This window comes from Arachis duranensis, chromosome 10 (genome assembly GCF_000817695.3).
Source record: "Arachis duranensis cultivar V14167 chromosome 10, aradu.V14167.gnm2.J7QH, whole genome shotgun sequence".
Classification (NCBI taxonomy): Eukaryota; Viridiplantae; Streptophyta; class Magnoliopsida; order Fabales; family Fabaceae; genus Arachis; species Arachis duranensis.
The window spans coordinates 92,242,872-92,269,741 of record NC_029781.3 but is presented as its reverse complement, the minus strand read 5'-3'; the positions used below and the strand labels follow the sequence as shown (position 1 = coordinate 92,269,741).

General features: G+C 32.8%; 1 protein-coding gene and 1 long non-coding RNA gene across 3 annotated transcripts; one reads left to right on the top strand and one right to left on the bottom strand.

The window, feature by feature from the left end:
* Window positions 1–12,866: 12,866 nt before the first annotated feature.
* Window positions 12,867–15,772, bottom strand: LOC127742447 (uncharacterized). The gene is made up of 3 exons (XR_008003705.1): window positions 15,637–15,772; window positions 15,484–15,539; window positions 12,867–13,048 (listed from the first exon to the last, which is right to left on the bottom strand). It is a non-coding gene; the product is annotated as an uncharacterized LOC127742447 (long non-coding RNA).
* Window positions 15,773–22,567: 6,795 nt separating this feature from the next.
* On the top strand, window positions 22,568–25,509 carry LOC107470839 (sugar transport protein 10-like). Of its 2 annotated transcripts, none has more exons than XM_016090263.3 (3): window positions 22,568–23,032; window positions 23,245–23,868; window positions 24,978–25,509. In XM_016090263.3, the coding sequence occupies exons 1-3, from the start codon at window positions 22,568–22,570 to the stop codon at window positions 25,428–25,430; spliced, it is 1,542 nt and encodes a 513-aa protein (XP_015945749.1). In that variant the 3' UTR covers window positions 25,431–25,509. The 2 variants fall into 2 exon arrangements, with proteins under 2 accessions (XP_015945749.1, XP_052111847.1); XM_052255887.1 differs by having other exon boundaries at window positions 23,245–23,878; window positions 24,991–25,509.
* The last annotated feature ends 1,361 nt before the right edge of the window (window positions 25,510–26,870 follow it).

The following is a 26,870-nucleotide window of genomic DNA, read 5'->3' as shown; positions in this document are numbered from 1 at the left end:
AATAATAATAATAATAATAATTAAATCTTAAATCCTTCTATTATTTTATCTTTTTTTACAAATTTATTAAACCTTAAAACATAATTTCTTAATTAAGAAATTATTTTTATTGTAAAAAATAAATCACATAATTTAAGCACATGTATGAAAGTATAAAATAAAATAAATAAAATTAATTAAAAAAATAATAAACAAATTGAGAAAAATATGTTCGAAAAATCATAAACCCTAGCTGCTAAATTCTAATTCCTAAATTCTCAACAACAAACTCTAAACCTTAATTCCCAATCCAAAATCCCTAAATTCTAACTCAAATCTTATACCATAAATTTTAAACTACAAATCTAAATAAAAAATACTAAATAAATAACCTTTAACCATAAATTGCTAATTCATAAATTCTAAAGCATAAATCACAAGTTCTATTCTATTAACAATAAATATTAATTTCTTAACTATAAATTCTAAATAATATCATACATAATAAAATATTAATAAAAAATTTTGTATCACTTTTTTAATTAAAAATACTAAAACTTTAATATTTATTGTATATAATCTTTTAAATTAAAAAATTTCTAGAAATTTAAAAAAAAATTATTTTTGCTAGTATTTTGTGATTTGATAATTTTAATATTTTCTTTTTTTATAAAAAAATTGAAGAGCATAATAAATACAAAGTAATTAATGAGTCATTCAAAGTTTAAAAGAATAGTAAATTTTTAAGAAAATAAAACTAAAAAAAGAATATATATAGGATTTAAAAACAATGATAATTCATATTAATAAATTGATTGAAGGCTAAAATTATGTATATGTCCTGAATAAAAATTAGTTATATGTCTATTCTATGTTAATGTATGTTAGTCTATTCACATAATTTAATTTGTATGGCCAAAAAAAAAAAGAATGCAATTTATGAAAATTATAGGTATACATCTGTAAATAATTTTATGACTACTAGCTAAACAATAGAAGAAGATTTTAGATTAACTTAATATTATTTAATAAATCCTTTGAAACAAAATTATCCTCACATAAAAATTAGAAAATCGTTTACTCATTACAATATTAGATTTGACATTTTGAAATATTAGGTTTTAGTAGAAATTTTTTAATTTAAAAGATTGTATACAATAAATATTAAAATTTTAGTATTTTTAATTAAAAAAGTGATACAAAATATCTTTATTAATATTTTACTATGTATGATATTATTTCGAATTTAGGGTTAAGAAATTAGTGTTTATTGTTGATAAAATAGAAAGTGTGATTTATAATTTTGAATTTATGAGTTAGCATTTATAGTTAAAGGTTATTTATTTAGTATTTTTTATTTAGGTTTGTAGTTTAGTGTTTATGGTATATGATTTAAGTTAGGATTTAGAGATTTTGAATTGAGGGTTAAGGTTTAGAGTTTGTTGTCGAGAATTTAGAGGGTTTAGGATTTAGCAGCTAGAGTTTATAATTTTTCGAACACATTTTTTTTAATTTGTTTATTATTTTTTTATTAACTTTCTTTATTTTATTTTAGACTTTTATATATATGCTTAAATTATGTGATTTATCTTTTATAATAAAGATAATTTCTTAATTAAAAATTTGTATTTTAAGGTTTAATGAATTTATAAAAAAAAAAGATAAAATAATAGAAGAATTTAAGATTTTATTATTATTATTATTATTATTAATTTTTTTATTTATTTATTTTACTGGGATTTATAATTTTAATTCATTATTACTATGATAGCATTATCGTGGTCCTATTTAATTTTCATGTACAAAACTACAAATAACTACTACATGCTCTAAATATCATGCCATATCCAAATATTATTATTATTATTATTATTATTGATCGATGGTTCACTTTTGGAATAATTTGGTCCAACTACAAAATGAAAATAGCATATCCATGTTCAATGACAACAAAAACCAGTAAAAAAGGTTATCTTTATTTAATTATTAATAACTACTTAATATTTCCAATACAACTCCTGCTACTACTGCTGTTCTGTAATTTGTGTCTCCTCCTGCAATAATAATAGCAATACGTGTCCAACTCTTCTTGTCACCACCTCATTTCAGTAGGTATTGAAAAAATTTTGTTTCAGCACCGTAGCACTCGCCTAATTTTAAAAGTATACATGGTTAGATAAAGAAGTTATGTCCAATCAGAAAATATTAGTAGGCTGAATATAATCTGACATGTGATCGGAATAATGAATTTTAAAATCAGTTTGTGTATTTGTTATTTTTAATAGTTAATTAGTTATATATTTTAATTTATTTAGTTTTTAGTTAATATTACTTTATATGTTAATTAGATGTTTAATATTTATTTGGATGAGATTTGTTAAAAAAAGTAGAATATTAGAATTTGATTAGGTATATATGGAATAATTTTTATCTATTGTGTTAGTTTATTATAAAATATACTTTTTATTTGTTATTTTTAATTAAATAATATATTCTCTTATGCATTAAATTAGGTAATGAATTATGTTTAAATTTAATTAAATTATATTATTAAGTAAATAATATATTCTCTTATGTATAATAATATTCATATGCATTAAATTATTTAATGATTCTTGCTTAAATTTAATTAAGTTATATTTTAATTATTTTATTATAAAGCAATAGGTAAAAGACTAATGAATAGGAGTTGTACAGTCACTCAGTTGCTCTTGACACATCGTATTACTTTGGGGCTCCCGCCGCCTGAGGTGCTACTATCTTTATATCAGGAAGGTTGGATTTGGACATGCAGTAGAGTTAAGGGATTTCATCTTCGACAATACCTTGTTTTCTGTATTTGTAGAGTGGTAGAGACCAAAGATCCATACTTTCCACCTTCCGCAGAGCGAGGCCACCATCACACTCTAGGATGTGCCATACCATTTTGGATTGCACACAGATGGTGACTTGATAGGCAGTTACACTAGAGATTTCCAATAGTTTCATGGGCATCCCACAAGACAGTGGGTTGAGGATTTCTTTAATGATAAGCCTGCACCCTAGCCCAAGGACAAGAAACATAATTTCGAGATGAAGATGACTTGGCTCAAGAATAGGGTGGCCCACATTCCACCAGGGATTGATGCAGCTGCTCTCCGCCAGTATGCCATATGTTACTTAGTGTGCTTTCATTTTGTGGAGTTCCATCGTGTGGATAGGGTAAATAGACAGCTCGGAGGTCAACAACATCGGCTAGAGGGCCCAGTCAATGTGGATGAGTTCTTGTTCAGGATGACTCGGGGTGATGACGTGTGGTGGCCTGAGCGACACTGTGCTTGGTATGATATGCAGAAGGAGCATGGTCACCAGCATAGGATGGCCACCATTGAGAGCGACCCAGATCCTCGGCCCACAAAGGGCTACTTATGGTGGCAGGGAGCATATACTGTTCGTTTTCTCTTTGGGGATGAGGTATTGGCCCCTCCTCAGGAGCATAGCAACATGATCCATCATTCAAAGTAGGACAGCAGGATGGCGTCGATGTGATGGATTAGATTGACTTCAATGAGTTGTGTAACCTCATGCGTGTGCCGACAGATATCATAGACGCCCTCGTAGATAGGTATCGTGGTAGGAGAGATTTGTTAGTCCATCAGGGAGACCCGTCTTTCACATCTGGGGAACCCACATACCGACTTGGGCACATGGTGAGTCCTGTCATTCAGCAATAGACTCCAGCACAGTGGAACTATACCCAGGGATTTCTGATGTATGAAGCTACACAGGCGGCTCCAATATATCCACATGTACCACCTATAAGAGCGTACCAGGCGATTGTGCCACCTTCTCCACCTCCAGGTTATCAGTTACTCCTGTCATCAAGATATCAGTCACTCTCTCACCCTTCACAGCACCAGTCTGTCATTTGTTTCGCCCCAGCCGACCTCAGTGACAGACACGTGATGCATGAGCATCTTAAACGCTTTTCATTGGCATTTATTATAGAAAAGTGATGACTTTTACTTGATAATCATATGATTTTCAAGGTTATTCTATTAGTACTTTTATTTCCTTGGTTTCATGATTCTTGTAGGAAAATTTTAGGAAAAGAGAAGCAAAAGAACAGGAGGAACCAAGAATTGAAAACAAGTGTAAAGAGAATTCGTGGATGCTATCAACCATAAACTCCTCATACTCCAATGCACATAACTTGAGCTACAAAGGTTCAAATGACACAATTTTAGAGGCAATAGAAAGTCAACTTTCAGAGCTTTAGTTTATGCTTGCTCTCTGTCATCATGATGCTAAATGCCGCGACATTGGCGTTTAGCGATAAACCGTGTCCAGCATCATGATCTTCTCAGGACTCCCAGCGTTTAGCGCCAAGAAACTAGCATTTAGCGCCATACCTGCAGAAAGGAGTGCGTGATTTGTATCAGAAGTGGTGTTCAGTACCACCAAAGTGGCGCTAAACGCTTGCAACATGGCCTAGAGCCCAACCACATTTATATAAAAGAAAAAAAAGGGATTGAGTAGCGAGAAGATATTCTCTCTTCCGTCTTTCATTCTTTTAGTTTTTGAGTTTTATACATTAGATTAGGATTTCAATTTCTCTGCACTATGGGCAACTAAACCTCCATTGTTAAGGTTAGGAGCTCTGTTTATTTTGATGGATTAATAATTATTTGTTCTTCTACTCTTGATTAATGCATTGATTTATGTATAAGAATTGGTTTCGTTTTTCATCCTACGGATTAGTGTGTATTGAAAAATAACCCTAATTTAAATTGAAAATTTTTAATCTTGAAAAAATTATATCACTAGAATAAAGCTTGAAATCCTTTTCTCACAACTCCTTAATTGTCTAGATTTAATGTGATACGTGACATATAATCGGATTATTTTTGGGTTCTTAGGGATTGTGTGGCTTATAAATCAGATTTTGAACTTAACCTTCTAACACAATTGATTGATCAAGGAATTGACGGTTGGTTGGGTTAGAGGATATTGAATTGCCTAGGAATAGGAGTTTAATCACCTAGGATTTGCCATGAATTATATCTTTGCATGATTAAAGTAGATAAATATAATTATTAATCTTGAAATTTAAATATCTCTGACACCTTAACTATCTTTATTATATTACTTTCTTAACCAATTTTAGTTTATTCTTGTTTAAATTTCTATTTTCATGTTACTTACTATTGAAAATCTAAATTTTGATTGTCTGACTAGAATAATCAATTTACCATTGCTTGCATAATCCATTAATTCTCGTGAGATTGACATTCACTCACTATGAGTTTATTACTTGGTATGACTCAGTGTACTTGCCGGTATGTTGTTGTTAGAAATTTTGCACCAAGTTTTGGCACCGTTGCTGTGAATTAATTGTGATTAACAAACTACCAGTTGATTGATTTCCTAGATTAGACACTTTTTTCTTTTTCTGTTTCTCTTCAGTTTCAAAAAACATTAATTATAAAATTAAAAAATTAAAAATAAAATTCTTTCTATTCCTTTTCTGTTTATCACATGGAGCGTTTTGGGTGTTTTGTGCTAAGAAAAACAATGGAGAGAGATCACATGGGTTACTACTCACACTCAAAGAATGATTTATATTACTATGGATGGAGGAACTATCCATATTTTGGTTGAAAAAGTCAAGACCAAAGAAACTTCAATGTTCCATATTCCATCCATCAAGAATCATCATCTCCTTACCCATACCAAGAATCATCATCTTCTATTCATACCAAGAACCACCATCTTTATATTTATACTAAGGATCATAATCTTTTTATTCATATCAAGAATCATCATCTCCTTATTCATATCAAGAACCATCAGCTCTTGAGCTTGCCATGAAAGAGTTAGCGAATACTACTCAAAGTTACACACATGATATAAAAATGAGTGTCAAAAATATAGAGAAACATGTGAAGTTGATTAGCAAATATTTGACAGAGAAATAAGCAAATTCCTTCCTAAAAGATACAATGCAAGATCCTACGAAAAAATGTGACAAAATCAATCAAAGGAGTTCATACTTCAGGGAATTAGAGAACTCTCCACCCTCACACATGGAAGAGGAGGAGGATGCTCAAACAAAGGAGGAAGCCATGCATACTCCATGCATGAACATTCCAATAATTAAGGAGGTATCCATTTAAGTCCCTTCAACTCTATGCATGCAAGCTTCTGAGAAAAAAATTCTGAATGCACTGCCCACATTTGAATTAAAGTATTCTTTCCCAACACTTGAATATGCTTTTCTTAGTCCTATTGAATCAGAAAGTTGTATGGGGGTTGATTTTTGGTGTATATTCTTTTTCTCCTCATGTCCATTGAAGTCATTTCTCTTAACAAATTGGAAGAAGAAGAAGAAGAAAATCCAAGAACCAACCGTCAAGCTAGTGACGTTAAACAAGCGCTTGTTGGGAGGCAACCTAACATTAGGTAATTTCTTTTTTTTTTTTTTACTTTGCTTCATGTTGCATATGTATTTCAAGGATTAAGTTTGGTGCTACTACACCAACATGATGCTTGCATTTCAATGGGTACTTGGCTTAGCCTCTCATTGGTTGTGTCACACTAAGTTTGGTGCTCTCACACCAAGTTTGGTGTTGTCCCACTTCACCCATGCAAGGTCCACTCTTCCTAGCAACATGTTTATTTTGCATTATTTTTGTCTTGCTTTTTGTTTTGTTTTTAATTTTTCTTGTTCTATTTGAATGAGTTTTCACCTTGCTTCCTTATTTCTACTAGACAATCATGATTATTCCCATTTCTGTCACCACTATTTTTCTTTATTGCTTGAGGACAAGCAATCATTCTGAGTTTGGTGTTGGAGGCTATGCTCTACATAGCCTAAAAAGATAATGAAAAGAAAGATGAGGAAGATGATGGCAATGAGAACTAAGGTTATTGACTTCGTTTCCTTCTTTTTTAATTATATGCATATGTTATCTTGTTCTATCCTATATAATGCATTTGTGAGTCTTGTTAGTCAAGTACATATCATTACTTGTCTTTCACAATCCACAATTATAATTGTGCTTGCTCTTAAATATGGGCAAGGATCATGTGTCAAGAAAAAAATAAAAAGAAAAAGGAGATTGATCATAAAGAGTATGACAATGTAAGTTTGGAAGGTCAAACTAACTAAGAATGTTCAACACAAGCTGAGCTAAATTGCTTGAGGCCTTAGTCTAGAGGACTATTATGGGATCTTTATACTTGACAAAGCCTTGAAGGAAAAACACGTAATGAGAAAAAAAGGGGTTGAAAAAGAAGTTGAAGGCTTTGAGTACCACTTACTAAGGATCCGAGTCAAGTGCTTGTGGTGCTTAAATATTAAACAAAAGCCTGAAAACAAAGAATTTAGAGTCATGACTAGACTCAAGGTGTAAAGTACTCCCCCCAAAAGAAGAGAAAGCCAAAGGCTCTGAGCACCAATGATGGAGAATGTTAAAAGGACATGGTAAGCTCAAAGAGCTCCCCAATCAAGTGCTTGTGGTGTTTCTGTGTCCAGTAAAGCTTGAGACAAACCATTTAGAGTCACGGCTAGACTCAAAGTGCAAAGCACCCAAAGAAAATAAGCTGTGAAAGGAAAGTAAATTAGCTTGCTTCAAGGAAATTATTCAAGGAAGGATTCTATAATCTAATCCGGACAGAGGCTTTGAAAGATTATAGCCAATTGTGTTGAATTGTGCATATGTGAAACGGCTAACCAAACTCATTTGAATTGCAACCATTCACCCTTGTATTTTAAGGTTGGAAAGTTTGATAACTATGCCATGATTTTTTGCTTGCTTGAGGACAAACAAGAGCTTAAGTTTGGTGTTGTGATGCATGAGCATCTTAAGCAATTTTCATTGGCATTTATTATAAAAAGGTTATGAATTTTGCTTGATAATTATATAATTTTCAAGGCTATTCTATTAGTACTTTTATTTTCTTGGTTTCATGATTCTTATAAAGAAATTTTAGGATAAGAGAAGCAAAAGAACAAGGAGGAACCAAAAATTGAAGACAAGTGCAAAGAGAATTCGTGGATGCTGTCAACCCTGACCTCCTCACACTTTAATGAGCATAACTTGAGCTATAAAAGTCCAAATGATGCGGTTATAGTGGCATTAGAAAGCCAACTTCTAAAATTTTCCAACGATATATACTAGTGTATACTTGATCTCTGGCATCACATAATTAAATACTGCAACATTGGCGTTTAGCGCCAAACAACGTCCAGCATCACCATCTTCTCGGGACTCCTAGCGTTTAGCGCCAAAAAATTGGCATTTAGCGCCAGACCTTCAGAAAGGAGCACGCGGTTTGTATCATAAGTGGCATTAGCGCCACCATGCCAGCAACACGGCCTAGAGCCCAACCACGCTTATATAAAAGAAAAAAAGGGACTAGGCAGCGTGAAGACATTCTCTCTTCTGTCTTTCATTCTTTTTAGTTTTAGGTTTTATACATTAAATTAGGATTTTAATTTCTTTGCACTATGGGCAACTAAACCTTCATTGTTAAGGTTAGGAGCTCTATTTATTTTGATGGATTAATAATTATTTATTCTTCTACTCTTGATTAATGCGTTGATTTACGTTTAATAATTGGTTTTGTTCTTCATCCTACGAATTAGTGTGTATTGAAAAATAACCCTAATCTAAATTAAATTCTTTTGAATATTGGAAAAGTTACATCACTAGAATTAAAGCTTGAAAAACTTTTCTCACAACTCCTTGAATGTCTGGATTTAATGTGATACGTTATATATAATTGGATTATTTTGGATTCTTAGGATTGTGTGGCTTATAAATAAGATTTTGAACTTAACCTTCTAACACAATTGATTGATCAAAGAATTGACGGTTGGTTGGGTTAGAGAATATTGAATTGCCTAGGAATAGGAGTTCAATCACCTAGGGTTTGTCATGAATTATATCTTTGCATGATCAAAGTAGATAAATATAATTATTAATTCCAAAATTGAAATATCTCTGACACCTTAACTATCTTTATCATATTACTTTCTTAACCAATTTTAGTTTTTTCTTGTTTAATTTTCTGTTTTCATATTATTTACTATTGAAACCCTAAATTTTGATTGTATGACTAGAATAATCAATTGACCTTGCTTGCTTAATCCATTGATTCTTGTGGGATCAACACCCACTCACCGTGAGTTTATTACTTGGTATGACTCGGTGCACTTGCCAGTAAGTTGTGGTTAAAAATTCTGCACCAACACACTCAGCTGCATGTGGGACGGGACACCGGCTTGATCACCATCATAGACAATAATAGTGACTTCACTATAACTATATATAGTGCTTTATATTGTGTATTCATCTTCTATTTATTTTTTGGTACTTATAGCCTTTAGAAATCTTGTTACTTTCTGAATTATGTAGCAGTTGCTTATGTTTGCTATGTATGTTATATTATTTATCTGAATGCTATATTTAAAAATGTGAAAACTTAACAAGTAAATGGAAACAACACACTTTATTCGAATGAGTAAATATTTAGACACATGCGTTAAAATTACATAAACTTTTTGAAATTGACATGAAACAACACTACTATCCTATTAAAGTACTATATCACTGATCCGATGTTGGAGTGTTAGGACATCCTTGCCTCGTATGACTTTTCTGACGACAAAGATAGCACCTCTTTTCAGATCTCTCAACAACGTCCATCTCATTACGTAATCATGTTAATACTGGTCGTCCTTTTGCCTTTCTGGTCATCCATCTCATGTGGGAATTGAGTTTGACTTATCCATGGATGCCTTTTTAAGGAGATCACAAACATAGTTAGTTTGGGCGATATGTATGTCACTAAAAAGCAAAAAATTAAATTGCATGCCTAAAAAATGATGCAGTATCTCTAAGTCCTTTGATGAGAAAATTTAATTCAACTGAGAGATAATGGATTCTATTTCAGATTTATCACTACCTGTGATGACTATGTCATCAACATATGCAAGAAGAAAAAAGTAGAAGAGGTTGTGAAACGAACAAATAAAGAAGGACCAGATGAAGTAATTTGAAAATCAAAAATAAATAGAATAGTGCATAGTTTAGAAAACCAAGTCCCAGGAGCCTACTTGAGGTTATAAATGGCCTTGTCAAGTTTACATACTAAACCAGAACCAAAACTGAAGAGGTCAGGGGTGGTGCCATGTACACATTATTTTTAGTGAGATTTCCATTGAAAAATGCATTGTTAAAATTAAATTGCTTAAGAGACTAACCTTTAGATAAAGCCAAGGATAAGATGACTTTAATAGTTGTTGGTCTAATAACCGGGCTAAAGATTTTAGAATAATCGATGCCCTCAATTTGATAGTATCCCTTGGTCACAAGGTGAGCTTTATATTTTTTTTAATAGAGTTATCAGGTCCACGATTAATGGCAAACAGCCATTTAGACTCAATAATTATGTAGTTGGGTGGTGGCTAGACTAAATGCCAAGTTTTATTTTTCATTAGAGCAGTATATTCTTTTTTCATGGCTTGAAACCAATAAGAGGAGTTCTTAGCTTGAGACACAATACTGGAAACATTATTAACCAAGTCAATATTATTAGAATGTGCAATAAGAGCCTTAGGCTTAGAGACACCGATTTAGAACAAGTTACCATATCATTAACCTTGGAAGCTGAATTTCAAAATAAAAAGTTAGTATTGGTGCAAAATCTATAATAACTTCTTCAAAAGGTGATTAATTAATAAATGATGAAGCATTGTTAGTTGAAGGAGTAGAACCTGTATTGGAGTTAGTAAACATAGTTGATGTAATTGGAGCTTTACTTGGGATACAAAGTAACTGTGATGTACCAGAATTTGAAATAAGAATCTAAGGTAACATCTTATACTTATAAAAAACAGGTTAGTGATGAATCAGAGACAACATTCTTATGGAAAAACAGGGAAAATGAAATTTTTTTATAAAAAAAATAATATTACGTCCAATAACAATTTTACCATATTGTTTTAAACATTTACACCCTTTTGAAAAAGGAGCATAACCAAGAAAATTGTATTATTTAGACCTATAGTCTAATTATGTTTATTAAAAGGCCTTAAGTTTGGATAACAAGCACACCCAAAAACCTTCAAAATAGAATCATCTGGGGGCTTAGAATGATGAAGCTCAAAGGGGTGATTTGGTGGACAATCTATTGATAAGAAAAGTAGCAGCAAGAAAGGCATCCTCCCAGTATTCTATTGGCAAATGTACAGCAGCAAGAGAGGTAAATCCATTTCATAGATATGTCTATGCTTCTTCTCTAATCTCTACAACACCTTATTTTTGGTAAGTATAAAGACATGACAATCTATGAATGATGCCATTGGTATTAAGAAAGGTTTTAAATTCATTTGATAAGAACTCTTTGGTATTATCTTTTTGAATAGATTTAAGAACTTGACCTGTCTGAGTTTCCATCATAGATTTATATTATTGTAAAATTGTAAACACTTGAGACTTGGTAGCTAATAAGTAAACACATGTGTATCTAGTGAAGGCATCCACAATACTCGAGTAATAAAATTATCAGAATGAGAGAATGAGATATAGAAGGAGCAAACCCAAATATCCAAGAAAACTAATTGTAAGGGTGTAGTATAAGTGGTTTCAGAATAAGAAAAAGATAAGGTGTGCATTTTTTCTTTACAACATGTTTCACAAACAAAAGATATTAAATCAAATTTATTAAAAAATAGAAGATTAAACTGTTTAAGGACAATTTTAATAATAATTGGAGATGGATGGCCTAATTGTTTATGCCATAACTCCAAATTTGTCCTACAAATAGCTAAAAAGGCATGCAAATATGAATTATCATCACATGATTTTGGAATACAAACTTGATCAAACACATATAGCCCATGTTTAAGTTGTCCTTGAAGGAGCACTTGTTTGGTATCTTGTGATTTAACTACACAATGAAATTGATAAAATTCAAAGAAGACATTATTGTCCAAACAAAATCTTAAACACTAATTAATTTTTTAGCTATTTGAGAAATATGAAAAAGATTCTTTAAAATGAAAACATGATTTTTAGATGAATTCTTAATATATGAATAACTAGATTTAGAGATAAGCAAACCTGAATCATTGACTATGTATAATTGATCAAGTCTTGTGTATTCTAAGGCTGAAATAAAACTTGATGTATCATTAGTGAGGTGGTGAGAGACACCAAAATGAGGATATCAGGACATATCTGAATTTTGAGAAGAAGATGCAAGAAATGATTATGGTTGATGAAATGAGGCTGGTAGAGGAGGTGGTTGATTGATAGTTGGAGAGGAGGTTCAGGAATTTGTAGTAGAAGCTCCTTAGTAACTATGATCATATCAAAAGAAGCATTGAAGGGCTTTCTGTCCAATAACTTGACAAATCTACCTATTATTGATTTTCCAAGAGATTCTGCCTACATGATAGAATTTGCCACCTCTAGCACCCCTTCTACCTTCATAAGGACGATTAAAGTTTTCTGGATTTGGAAAATTAGTTTGAGTAAGATTTGTTTGAACCGTTATTAAAGAATTCTGTTTGAATTTTTTAATGGTAGCTTTGTAACACCATAATTAGCCTAAGCTTTAGCTCGCGTCGTAAAGCAAAGGTTAATCAAAGATTACGACAGTTCTAAGCTCATACATATAATATATAGAAATAATTTTATATAATCTAGAAGCCTGATGAAAGATGCAGCTCAAAAATAGGATTTCAAAAGCGCAAAATGTGCTAACGAAGCTACTGACTTAAGGCACAAGAAACAGGTATAAAATAACAAAATATCATAGTACAATAGTATAATGTCATAAGACTCTAGCCACGGCTCGCGGAGTTTAAGCTAGCTATCCATATACAAACCATACATGAAACCAGATAGTAAAAATAGCTTATACAAGTTTTGTTCTCTCAAATTCAAGCCTCTAGGCAAAGCAAAATACAAAAGATGAGAGACATATACCAAAGAGATCAAAAGACTTCAAAATAGATAGATATCCTTCGCTCCTGTCACCATCAAAGCAACTCACCGAGGTGGGTTACGACCTGCATCTGAAAAATACAACAGAAATATGGTATGAGAACCGGAGGTTCTCAGTATGGTAATAGTGCCCAGTGATGTAAGATATAAGACCCCGGGATGCCAAAGGCAATCCTAGACTTCATATCCATCACAAGATTCAATCTTCAGGCATACTAAAACAAATAAGTATCATATATGTTTTAACATAAATAGACAGGGTACTCTATCTTAAAGAATTTCTATTCTAACCAAACACCGTTATCCCACAGCCTTCACCAACCTATCCTCCATGCGATCCCAACGCCACCGCCTTCCGAACCTCCTCAATCCCATCAGAAAACACAATTAATAGCAATGCAAGTAAAACACAAGTAGAAGCATATAAGGCAAGTAGTTCAAGTAAGCAAATAGGCATGTTATTCAATTAGGCGTACAATTATAGGTCGGCAAAGTATACAAACAGATAGAAAATACACATGATGAATGCCTGCCCTATTGGCTATGATATCATATTGTCGGTTCAACTACCAACCCGACACATCTCCATGGAGACGTCGCCCTTCGGAATCATCATATAGGAACTCCCAAGATATAGTACTCGGATCACTGTCCAGGATTTTGCGCTTGCACGCTCTATTGATCCGAAGGGATGCGAGCGGGATACTCTTGTCACCGACCTTGCATCTCAACGCAAGCGGGATGAACCACTGCCCTTACACCGCCGCCGCTACCTCGATAGGTGAGATCCAACCGCCGTCCCAACCGGGCACATAGCATCTCATAATCTCAATATACAAATGATACATAAGTGGTTTTCAGAAAATATTTTTCAGTATACCATGGATCCATCATCTCATTCCGAGTCCTCGACTCATCTCAACCACTTTCAATCCAACATCTTCATTCCTCGTTCTCATTCCACCAAGCCCATCCTCAGTACACCTGAAACCTAAGCCTCCGTTTTCTAACTTTTTATCAAATTACCAAGTTAAAATCACCTAGGACCTTCTCTATGTTTTGATATCCAAAAACGAGCTAAAAGTCTTAAATAGGTGTCACAGAAGTTTACAAGCCTAATTCTCTATCTCTAGACTTAAAATGAAAGTATTCTATAGATTTGAACCCAGTTGAAATAGTTTAGTTGAATAAGATAAAAAAGGAAAACCATTTCTCTTGCAAAAACTGATTTTAAGTTTGAAATCTCTGCACCAAGACAGCAAGCTACCCTGTTCTTAAAAAATCCACCAAAAATGATATTTTCATTTGATGTATTTAAAATTTTCCAGAAATAAACTAGACTCATAGAGATTTAAATCAATTTAAGTCTCATAGAAAAATCATTTTTTTGGAGAGAGTTATGCTAATTACAAGTTTACTTTCAAAAACTAGTTTTGTTGTCAAAATAGCTAAGAGCTCTATTTTTAAAACGATCATAACTCCTTCTACAAAATTTATAATAGTCTAAAATTTTGACACAAATAAGAAAATAGTCCAAGTCTCAATGTCCTTTTTTCTCATTCAAAATTATGGTTAGGATTGGGAGATATAGGCTTGGAAGGTTGCTGGTTTGATTATTTTGCAGCAGAAAATCAATTTTAAAGTAACAAACTTCAAAAATTTATATCTCCTAATCCAACCGTTAAACTTTAACCAAATTTTCCAGGATTTTTCTACACATCATAAAGATTCAAGAAAAATTAATCCTATTCAATTGTGATGGTTAGATCGTTCCCAAAATGCGTCTGAAGCTGCTGCCAGAAAATAGATTATGCAGAATTTTGCCAATCCTCAACTCTCAAAACATTTCAACCAAAATCAAACCAAAACCACACCAACTCCAATTTACCTCATAACTCACCCTTTGTGTCACAATTTACCATTTATACTGAATTTTTTCATTCACCCTTCAATATCCTCAACCTCAAATATCAAACATATAACATTATAATCATTCCTCCACCAACCACATTAATCAATTTCCATTATCAAATACATAACAATACATTCATTTTTTTTAAATCAACACATTAATCAAATTCCATTCCACCATTTCCTACAATCATCATAATCAATTTCAATCTCAATCCTCAATACCATACTATCAACATCAACATTTCAATTCATCAACAACCCAAATCATCAAATCATCATACATCATCATACAACAATTCCAACAACAAATTTAATTCAATCATATCCTATAGGTCACTAGTCTAAGTGTCCATGAATATTATATACTACATAGAGGAAACCGAAACCATACCTTGGCTGATTTTCTATATGAACCAAAACTCAACATTGAGCACCAAATGACCTTCCAACCACAAACAAGCCACCACTGTAACTCCAACAAGTACCAACAAGCTCCAAACTCACAATAATCAAATTATATATGCATAAACCATTACAAATCAACCTAGGGTTCCATTTTAACATAATATCACAAGGATTTAATGTCTCTTACCTTTTCCAGCAGATTTGATAGCCAAAATCCAATGCTAAGCAAGGATTAGAGTAAACCTAAACATCCAAAATCACAAAAACTCATTTAACCCAAAGCCCTAAAAAACCCGAAATTTTGGAGAGAAAAACTGAGAGAATTTTGAGCTTTTCATACCAGTTTCTTATATGGGTTTTGTAGAGCTCTTCACAAGGAATGCGTAGCCACTGACGCCACGCAAATTGGAGCACCGTAGCTCGAGATATCGTAAAAAGAAGAGATATGTGAATAGTATTTTCTTCTTCATCTTCATTCTTTTCTTTGCTGCTGAGTGTGTGTGTGTGTGTTTAATGGTGTTGTGGCTGCATGGGTTCATTAAATGAACTCTTATATATGTTGGGCTTGGACCCAACTTAGGCTCGGTCCAACCCGTTAGCGTTTTTATCCCGTTTGACCCAACTTCGGGCTAAACCTTTAAAATTAACGCCCGATTTTTCATTTCTAATATTTTTCTAAGGCTTTTGACTGTTTTCACTTTTCCTTGCGCAGCACCAGGCAGACTTGAACCGGTTCAACCAGTTCAACTACAGGTTTACGGTTTTTCACAGTTTTTCGCAAAAAACACATTTTCTTACTCAGAAAGACCCACTAAGTCCAAAAATTGCATTTAAATCCTCAAATTCTCACTCTAACTTTTCAGAACATAACGTGGACAATATAACCGCTTAATTAACTGGTTGATTAGTTGCGATTCTTACAAGCTTCATGAGATATTAAGAGTTTTTTAACCTCACCTATGCTAAACAATTCAAATTTAGCTTGGATAAGGGTGACGTAGCTAGAAAACTCTTCTGGCAAACCTTCACAAATAGCCTCCATATAATCTCCATTGCTAAGCTAAAAATCAATTGCTATTAATGAATCTGTAATTTTTTATTTTTATTTTTGACAAATACTCAATTATGGTAAAGTTCTTTTTCTTGGTCATCTTCAATTGATTCCTTGATTGCTTGGTCTTTATTTTAGTTGATTCTGCATAATAGTTATAAAGTTTTTGCCAAATTTTTCCAAGGCTAAAAAACAATATAATGGATAATTCGATTCTTGAAAGAAGAATCTACATATGCTAAGAACCAAGAACATAGATTATAGTCTTGTTGTATTCATTTTGAATATGTAAAAGAAATCTTATCAGCCGCCTTTGTTTCTTTAAATTTAAATTTAGCAGACATTTTTTCTTTAACTATATGTGATCTTTTAGATTCTGTCATTTGATTGTGAAGAGCGTTTGTTGTTATCAAGTAACAAAATTTTTTTTTCATGCTTATCCAAAATAGCTAGGAACAAGAAAAAATTTTTGATTTGCTGAATTCACAGGTAAAGCCATGGATTAAACTAATGCTTTAAATACCATGTGGAGATTATGAAATAAAGATGAAAGAATTAAAAATGATTGGAAGATGGAGAGAGAAAATAGTTTTTAAGATGAATAATATTGATCTGAAAATATTATTAAACTAGTATGTTTGTATACACTAAAGATTCTATATTTATAGTGATAGTATGTACTATATGACTTTATTGCAAGGTTCTGAGAATCGGACCGGTCATCAAACCGTTCTAGTCATTGATTTACTGGTTCATTAGTCCAACCGTTCTAACCGTGGTTCAACCAAAAAACCGTTTTAGAATAAAATAATAAATAAATTATAAATGAACATTTTAAAATATAATTATAGAATAATATAAATCTTAAAATATCCTACAAATTTAAAATACTACAATAAGAATTTTAAATTTATCGGCATTTTAGGATTTTAGGATTCATATACAAGACAAGAAGACTAAAATCCCATAAGCATTCTCATACACATGTGGATAGCAATTAAAATAACAATAGCTAATAAATTCGGCTTATATAATACATCAACTAGGCTGAAACAGCAACATGATTTAGTATGTGAACGTTATTGAGAAAATGAATAAGTTATACATAACCAATTAATCTCAATTGGAAAATGCTCCAAATCCTATAAACAAACAAGCAACTCTACCACAGTCAACAAGAGGTAAAAAAGAAGAGACAATCAACATATATCACACATTCATTTGTACAACAATTAAAAAGTAGGGGCAGGTACTATAGAAACAATTTGGAAGCTTGCTGATAAACATAAATGAAATATAAATCAACAAATTTATTGAATTTAGATGATAAACATAACAACTACTTAAGTGAAAAGTTAATTTAGATTCATACCATGAAATAGGAACAAATTATTATAAATAAAACAAACACTTAAAAAATGAGGCCAATAAAAACCATTCCTAAAACATAAAGCTGTGAGAAAAACAAGTATGCAACAACATAAAACCTCAGGACAAACAACACTGTAACATCCTATCATATAGAGTCTTATGCTTAAGTTATAATTTAGAGTTGGCAAGGTATTGCGACCTCTAAAAATAAAATTTAGTACGTATAATAGTATGAGAAATGATTATAACTAGGAGCCTTTGAAGAAAAAGGGGTAGAACAAAATCGTAACTCGAAAGTGCAACACTCCAATCGATAACGTAACGAATAAAGGAATAAGCTGAAGCGAGATTATATATATAGAAAAGAGTGTCAAAAACGGGAATATCAAAACTCAAAATCTGGTTGCAAAGATAACCGGTCCGAGCATAGAAATATATACATGTAAATAAAATAAGAAACCCCAAGGAAACCCAAAGGAACATAAATACAGAAAACCTATTCTCCAAAACCTCCTCTAAGAGGAGTCATCACAGTTTATATTATTAGTGGAGATAACAAGTATCTAAGCAAAACATATAAACCAAAATAGAGTCCCGAGAACCAAGGATCTTCGCTAATCCAGAAGTCTCCAGCATGCTTCAGCGAGAAGCCTCACGTCCTGCATCTGAAAGCCACAAAATTTGCATGGGTGAGAACCGGAGGTTCTCAGTAAGGTAACAGTGCCCACATATCTAACATATAATGTCCTGGGAAAGCCAAAGGCAGTCCTAGAACTTCCACCAGATAAATTCAAAGCTTATAAATACACTAAACCATAAATGGCAACTAACTAAAGATTCTTCATTCTATCTATTACTTACCTTTCCAAGTCTTTCAGACCTCCTAACCACCAGCAGGAGTATAATATGACAAACACAGTTATTTCAGACAAGAGATATACAAATAGGAAACAGATACGACACTTAGGCAATTAGCAAGTAATATGTAGTCAATTAGGCAATTACAAACAATTCACATAATATGCATATGATGAATGTCTGTCCCTAATGGCTGATGATATCATCTGTCGGTTATATAGCCAACCCGACAAGTCCTGGTAGCTAACCATTGGACTGTCCCTCTGTCGTGCATCCCCAACTCGAGTTATACTCAATATAATTCATATCCAACACCCTCACTGGTGTATATTCACGTGGGCGAGCTCATCCGGAACTTTCACAATGTCTGGCCACACTTACAACATAGGGTCAGCAGAGTATCGAGTCTCCACCTGGAGCACATGGTGGCTAGCCACTGCTTTCACCCAGGGAAACTCGTATCTCAGATAGTGGAAGTGCAACATTCACATTTCATTCAATACGCATATATGTAATCATACTCGGCCATAAATCAATAATGGCTCCGCTGTAATTTGGCAATAACTCAGCCATCCGACTCATAGTTCAATCCAGAACCAGCCAATTCATTAACAGTTACAACCCTTCGGCTCATGGCACATAAAGCACTTCCACCGCCATCCTCCATATCTCATATAATCATCTTTGATCATCATTGATCATAAATTTTTCCCTTTCTTCATTCACAAGTTACCACATCCCCTTGCTCCTTTCTCATTGCTAGGCATATCATAATGACTTAAGACATAAGAGGTGAGATCGGAGGCTTAGAAGTATGAAATTTGACTTTTAAAACTCAAAAATCAACTTTGGGATGAAAATAGGGTCACGCGTACGCGCCGTCCACGCGCACGCGTGGATTGCCAAAAAGTCCATCGATGCGTATGCGTCGCCCATGTGCACGTGTGGATGTGAAAACAACTAAGCGACGCCTACGCGTCAGCCACGCGTACGCGTGGGTATGGTTTGTGCCCCACGCACAATATTGGCACAATTCTCGCACAACTATCGGGAATTAGGCTGGGCATTTGGTGCATCTCACCATGCGCACGCGTGGATGGTGAAAACAACGCGTACGCGTCTGTCATGCCTACGCGTGGATGCGCGTTCTACCAAAATTTTTTCTATGTTAAAAGCTACAGAATTCAGAGTTTCAAACCCCAATCTTTCGACGGATATAACTTCTTTGTTTCAAATCATTTTTGCCCGTTCTTTGAATGGCATGAACATCCCGGATCCAATTTTATTTTTAAATAAGTTTGGCACAAAACGGGGATCCGGAGTCCAAGTTATGTTCCGTCAAAGTATGCCTAAAAATCATATTTTCATACAAAACCACAAAGTGCCATTTTCAAAACAACCAATTCCAACCCTTTTTAAAAACAACCCAAATATACCAATATTAACCTCAAGCCTCCTCAACTCATACCTTAACATTTTCATCAAAATCACAACCACCATCTCACCATATTAACCCATCTCAATCAAGTGGCTGAATTGCAAACACATTAACATGTCATACATCCTTCCTCATCCCAATTTCCAACAACACCATTTCCAATCAACCATCATTACACATAACCAACATCATACTCACCATCAACATGGTTTCACCCACAATTCAACCTCAATCAATCATCAAGCATATATCACAACATGCATATTTCTCATGCATCATACCATCAAGGCATCAATAATCATAATCACATATATGACCACATCATATATCTCAACCATTCAACAACATCAACAATTTAATGCCTATATTAGGGCATCTAGCCTAAGTTTTCACACCACATTACATTTTAGATACAGGAAACTGAGACCATACCTTAGTCGATTTCCCACGCTCAATCGGAGCACTTCCAAATCACTTTTCCACAAGCTCTCAAGGTCTCAACACCACCAAGAATAGATTTTTGCACACCAAAGCCCTCTTCCAAACTTTCCAAAATCTCAATCAAGTTTCAATATTCACATACACACTACCTAAGCCACAATTATCATACCCAAACACCACAACTCAATACCCAAGCATCATAAAACAACAAATTATACTAGGTTGAGAATCTTACCACACCCAAGGTTCAAGGAGACAAGATTAATCTTCTCCTTCAAGAGAGTTGGGTCCTATAACATCAAAGAGCCCAAAATCTCAACACTTTTCACCATGAAATTCGAATTTAGGGGATGAGAAACTGAACCAAAATCGTGGCTTACCTCAAGAATAATGTAGTGGATTTTGTAGAGCTCTTCACGGTGAACGTGTGGCCGCAAACGGTACGGCAATCGAAGCTCTAGATCAAAAGTTATGGTGGTTTGAAGATCAAACAAGGGTTAGAACTTGAGAGAGTGTTCTTCCCCCTTTTCCTTCCATTTTCAGCGTGTTTAGTGTGTTAGTGACGAGAGAGAGTGCTGAAATGAGGGTTTTAGGTTTAGTTTAGTTGGGCCAAGGGCCCACTATAGGTCCGGTTGGCCCGGTTTGACCCGTTCGGTCCAATCTTGGTCCGATTTCTATAAAATTAGTATCGAAATTCTTGTCTCAATCTCCTCTACCATATTAAGCCATAAAAAAATCATACTTTTGTCTTTCTAGAATAAGTTCTCATTTATGAGTTAATTAGCCATTAATTAACCGGATTTTACAAACACGTTATAAGTTATCAACAGGCACAAAACCATATCTAAACACCAGCAGCATTCAGCAACAAAGAACAAACATTTAAAAGGTTACACTAAATTAATCATCAACAACACCATATCTAAACTCAACAATCACCATTCAGTAATTAGAAAACACTGAAAATAGCAGTACATTATAAAACACTAAAACAACAACACCAGTACATTATCGAACAGCAACACCATTCAGCAAGGTGGTGTTGACACTAAATTAAATATTAAACACTGAATGAAATTTTAGAAATTAAATAGAGCATTAGCAAGGCATAAATTCAAAAGTTTAAAACAACACTAAATTAAACAGAGCATTAGCAAGGCAGAAGAAGAAGAACATTAGCAACAATATTTGAGCAAAAATTTCAAAAATTAAAAGGAAGAAGAAGAACGAAGCATTCAGTAACCAGAGCCATCAGTAACCAGATCAAAATTAAAAGGAAGAAGCAAAGCACGGCCACTCACCTTCGACAGAGACACGGACAGCAACCGACGAGAGACAAGACGATGGCGACAGGTGAGACGACAGTAAATGGCGAGCTGCTCCAACCTCCAAGCCACGAAGAGAGAAGCCAGTGGATGAGGAAGAAGCGGAGGCGACGAGAACGAAGAACCTGGGGCGGCGGCTGCAAGGAACCTGAGGAAGAAGCGGCTAGGGTTTTGCTCCAAAGAGGGGTTCACGAATGATGGGGGAAGGGGGGTTCACGAATGGAATGGTCGAATGGCTTCAAAGGCTTGCACATTTGGATTTTTTTTAAGTTTTAACACAAAACAGCGTCGTTTTCATAGAATTGGCCGGTTACCAGTCCGGTTCAACCGATCAATTTTCGACCGATTCAGCGATTTTCAAATGATTTTTTAATTAGCAATTATTAACAGCAGATCATATCGTTTTCATTGTCAGTTCTCAGTTAAACCGATTCGACCGACCGGTCCGATTTTTAAAACCATGTTTTATTGGTGTCTAAATTCTCTATATTTATGGAATCTAAATCTTATTCCAATTTAATTAGTTTACAAACCTAAATAAATATTAAAGGTACCCTCTACTACTACTACTATTATTATTATTATTATTTACTTTTTTATTTTTTAATATAAAAAATAAATATTTTATTATTTTTTTTATATTATCTGATTTCTTATCAACCACTCTTAATACTAAAAATAAAACACATCCTAGGCAGAAGTGGTGCATATAAGTTTCCTCCTTGGGAAAGGAATGTTAAGAATTAACATGAATGGAATGTAAAGAAAGACATAAAGAGTTCAAAATATGGCAGGAGGTGTTGTCGCAACAGGAGGTGGTAGAACCCACCACGAAGGAAAGATCACATTATTCGTCATAGTCACATGCATTGTTGCCGCCATGGGAGGCTTACTCTTTGGCTATGATCTTGGCATCACAGGAGGCGTGACTTCCATGGACCAATTTTTACTCAAATTCTTTCCCAATGTTTACATCCAAATGAAAGACCAATCCGGTGTTCATCATCACAGTCAATACTGCAAATTCGACAATCCATTGCTCACATTGTTCACCTCTTCTTTATATCTCGCCGCATTGGTTGCTTCTTTCTTTGCTTCCTCCATAACAAGAATCATGGGCCGCAAGATTTCTATGTTTATCGGCGGAATCTTCTTTCTTGTCGGCTCCTTGTTAGACGCTTTCGCCGTCAACGTTGCCATGCTTATCATCGGTCGTTTGTTGCTTGGTTTTGGTGTCGGATTTTGCAATCAGGTAAAATCATAGTTACATGAATTCACTAATCAGGTAGCGTATGTATCGCATGCAAATTCGCTTATATTGCATACTAATTCATTTGTGAAATATCATATGTATATTTTTCACATATGATATACTGCATACCTATTTTCGCTATGGATAAAAGTATTATCATTTATCATCTAATTAACGCGTAAGGTTTTTTTTTTTTGTGAACAAACAAACAGTCTGTTCCGTTGTACTTATCCGAAATGGCGCCTCCGAAGATTCGAGGCGCACTTAACATTGGATTTCAATTGATGATCACAATCGGAATCTTAATCGCGAATCTCATCAACTACAAGCTTGCCAAGATTAAGAATGGATGGAGATTTTCCTTGGGAATAGGGGCAGTTCCGGCAATTATTTTGTGTTTGGGAGCAATTTTCTTAGATGACACGCCAAACTCCATGATCGAAAGAGGTAAACAAGAAAAAGCTAGAAAAATGTTGCAACGAATTCGCGGCATTGATGATGTGGATGAGGAGTTTCAAGAACTTGTGAATGCAAGTGAGGAAGCGAAAAAAGTGGATAATGCATGGAAGAATATTATAGAAGCAAAATATAGGCCTCAACTTGTTTTTTGTTCGTTGATTCCATTCTTTCAACAATTCACTGGGATCAATGTGATTATGTTCTATGCGCCCGTTCTTTTCCAAACTTTAGGGTTTGGGAGTAATGCTTCTCTTATGTCTGCTGTCATCACCGGTGGAGTCAATGTTGTTGCCACCATTATTTCTATATTTTCTGTTGATAAATTTGGAAGAAGGATTTTGTTTCTTGAAGGTGGCATCCAAATGTTACTTTGCCAGGTAAAAGTTAGTTACAACATGCATGCTTCAATTTATCAATTATCATATATAAACTTGCATTTAATATGTCATCCAATCTATCCAAGAATAAATAGAATTAACTAACTTTAATTTGCACTTATGAACATTCAGTAAATTATTATTTTTACTTATAAAAGTTCTTAATACTGAGAAATCTTTTATTAATAAATTTAGTTGTAGAAAACTATCATTTTTATCACATTATTATCTTTTATAGATACAAAATTAATTCTTTTATTTATGAATAAATTTGATACTATTCTGATTTTTTATGAGTATAAATAAAAGTTTACTCTTTCATTATTACTATATTCTTTCCATGGATAAATTTGGAAGAAGATTTTTGTTTCTTGAAGGTGGAATCCAAATTTTGTTTGTCAGGTAAAAATTAAGAATGAATTCTGTTAATTGTTTCTTTACTTGATCTTATAAAGTGTGATGTATCATATACAAGACAGACTTTCTCTTGTATGTTTTCTTTTGTCACTTAAATCTTGTATCAATTTTGCTATTGGTATATCAAATATTAATCGCTAAATTAATTATATATATATATATATATATATGAGTTGAAATATGAAATATATATTAAAAATGTATATAACAACATATATATTTATACACAAATATATAATGATTGATTTAGTGGTTAATTTTTAGTTTATACATAATATCTTTTTATCTTGTATAGTATATGTAATTAAATTTTACAAACTTAATTGAAATAAAAATTGAGATGATTTATTCAAAAAAGCTAGTTATATCATACGAGCTAAGTTTTAAAGTCAATTTTTAAATTAATCGCACACACTAAAATAGTCTTGACAGAAATTTTAATTGTACCAATTATTTTTTAAAATTGACAAAAATGTACTACATAAACTTTTAACAATGTGATGAGTCACTTATAAAAAGAAAGGACTAATGTAATGTATTTTTATTGATGTCAAAAATGTAATTGATATAATTGAGATTTGATGAACTATTATTTTAGGGCAATCTGAGAAATCATTTGGGGATTGAATAACTGAATACATTACTACATAATTAATTTAGAAAATAAGTGAGAATGATTGTTTAATTTGCAGATTGCGGTTGGAGCTATGATCGCTAAGGAGTTTGGGGTGAGTGGTGTAGGTTCATTTAGCAAAGGAGAAGTGAACCTTCTGTTGTTCTTTATATGTGCATACGTGGCATCATTTGCATGGTCATGGGGCCCACTTGGATGGTTGGTTCCCAGTGAAATATGCTCTCTTGAAATAAGATCCGCAGGACAAGCCATCAATGTTTCGGTTAACATGCTCTTCACTTTTATCATAGGCCAAGTTTTTCTCATGATGCTTTGTCACTTGAAATTCGGTCTTTTCTTCTTTTTTGGCGGTTTTGTAGTTATCATGACTATTTTTATTGCATTCTTCCTTCCTGAGACAAAGAATGTCCCAATTGAAGAAATGAATAGTGTGTGGCGATCACATTGGTTTTGGGCCAGATTCATTCCTCAAGACATGGTTAATAGCCATGCTCATCTTCAGGATCTTTAGTTTAATTTCTTTCATTTAATTAGATTAGTTTTTATGTATTATCTTATGTTGCTACAAATAATATATATCATTTAGTACAATTTACAATATTTAGTACATGTTTTTGCTACTTCTCTTCTAATCTTAATTATAGTATATAATAGTTTAATAAGACCAAAATTATTTATTGAAAATTACTAATTAATTATAAATGATATATTAAACTTTAAATATTTATTTTATATCATGTTAATTTATTGAGTAATAAAACAAATGGATCTTTGAAAAATTTTGCAATAAACATATAAGTTTATTTGTAAGGATGAAAAGATTACCAAATAAATAAATAAATAAATAAATCAGAAATTTAATTTTGCGATAAAGTTCTATGTTCACTAAAAAAAGAAGAAAATATCAAATACATTCAAAAAGAATTTTAACATTGAACCTTTGTCCTTCTCCCACATGGATCTAAACAATATTGGAATTTTATAATTTTTTCAAAGAATGAAATGAAATTAAAGACCAAAAGAAAGATCAAATAATGTGTTTGCTATTGCGATTTTTTAGAAAGCATCGCATTATAATTTTTTCAAGAATTTATTTGATTTTCTTTTTATTATTTTAGAAACTTATAATAAGTCCATTATACAAAATTTTTAGAAACCTATTTGTTATATTGTTCTCATTTATTATTTTGATTAATGTCTATAAAAATAGTTTTATAATTTTATTTCTAAATTTTTTAATTTTATTAATTTATTGTTTAAGTGTTAGCAAAAAATAATTAATTTTGTTGGTCATCTAATATTGGTCATATCAAAATATTTGGTAATTCCAAATTTAATGTAAGTTATCTCAAAAAAATTTTACAAGAAAGTACTTGTATGGTGTTTTTTTTAAAGAATTTTATTAATGATAATGGTTAATAATTTTGAATTTCCTATGAACTTAGTATTGAGTGTGTTTTTTAATGGAAATATATAGTTTGATCAATCATGATGTAAGGAAATGTGATGTGATGAGGAAAATGGTACAAACTATTTCATTATTATTAATTTTTAATCTTATGTAGCAGATTTCGGTGATTCCAAAGTTTCACAATTTTTTAAAACGTGGTTTAGTTTGCAGCGGTTTTAAACTGTCACAACTTTACTTTTTTATATGAAACATTGCCACAATTAATTTTGTCATTTTGCAATGGTTACTCCAACGATGAAAATCGCTGCTAATCGTTTGGCCACAAAACATAGGACAGTGGTTACTACGTGTTATCCAATCATTTTGTAACGGTTAAAATCGTTACTCAACTTTAAAAATGGCCACAAATCTCCCGTGCATGTTTATTTAGTGGTATATACTAGTGCGATCCGATATCACTTCCAACATTAAGAAATGGCATCATTTTTTTTTTATTTAAAAGAAACATAAACCAACCAAGAAGAGACTTTCTTTAGCTCC

Coding starts and splice junctions, on each gene's coding strand:
- LOC107470839 (XM_016090263.3), top strand. CDS start 22,568: ATGGCAGGAGGTGTTGTCGCAACAGGAGGTGGTAGAACCCACCACGAA. Junction 23,033..23,244: donor GTGTCGGATTTTGCAATCAG/GTAAAATCATAG, acceptor ACAAACAAACAG/TCTGTTCCGTTGTACTTATC. Junction 23,869..24,977: donor TCCAAATGTTACTTTGCCAG/GTAAAAGTTAGT, acceptor TTTAATTTGCAG/ATTGCGGTTGGAGCTATGAT.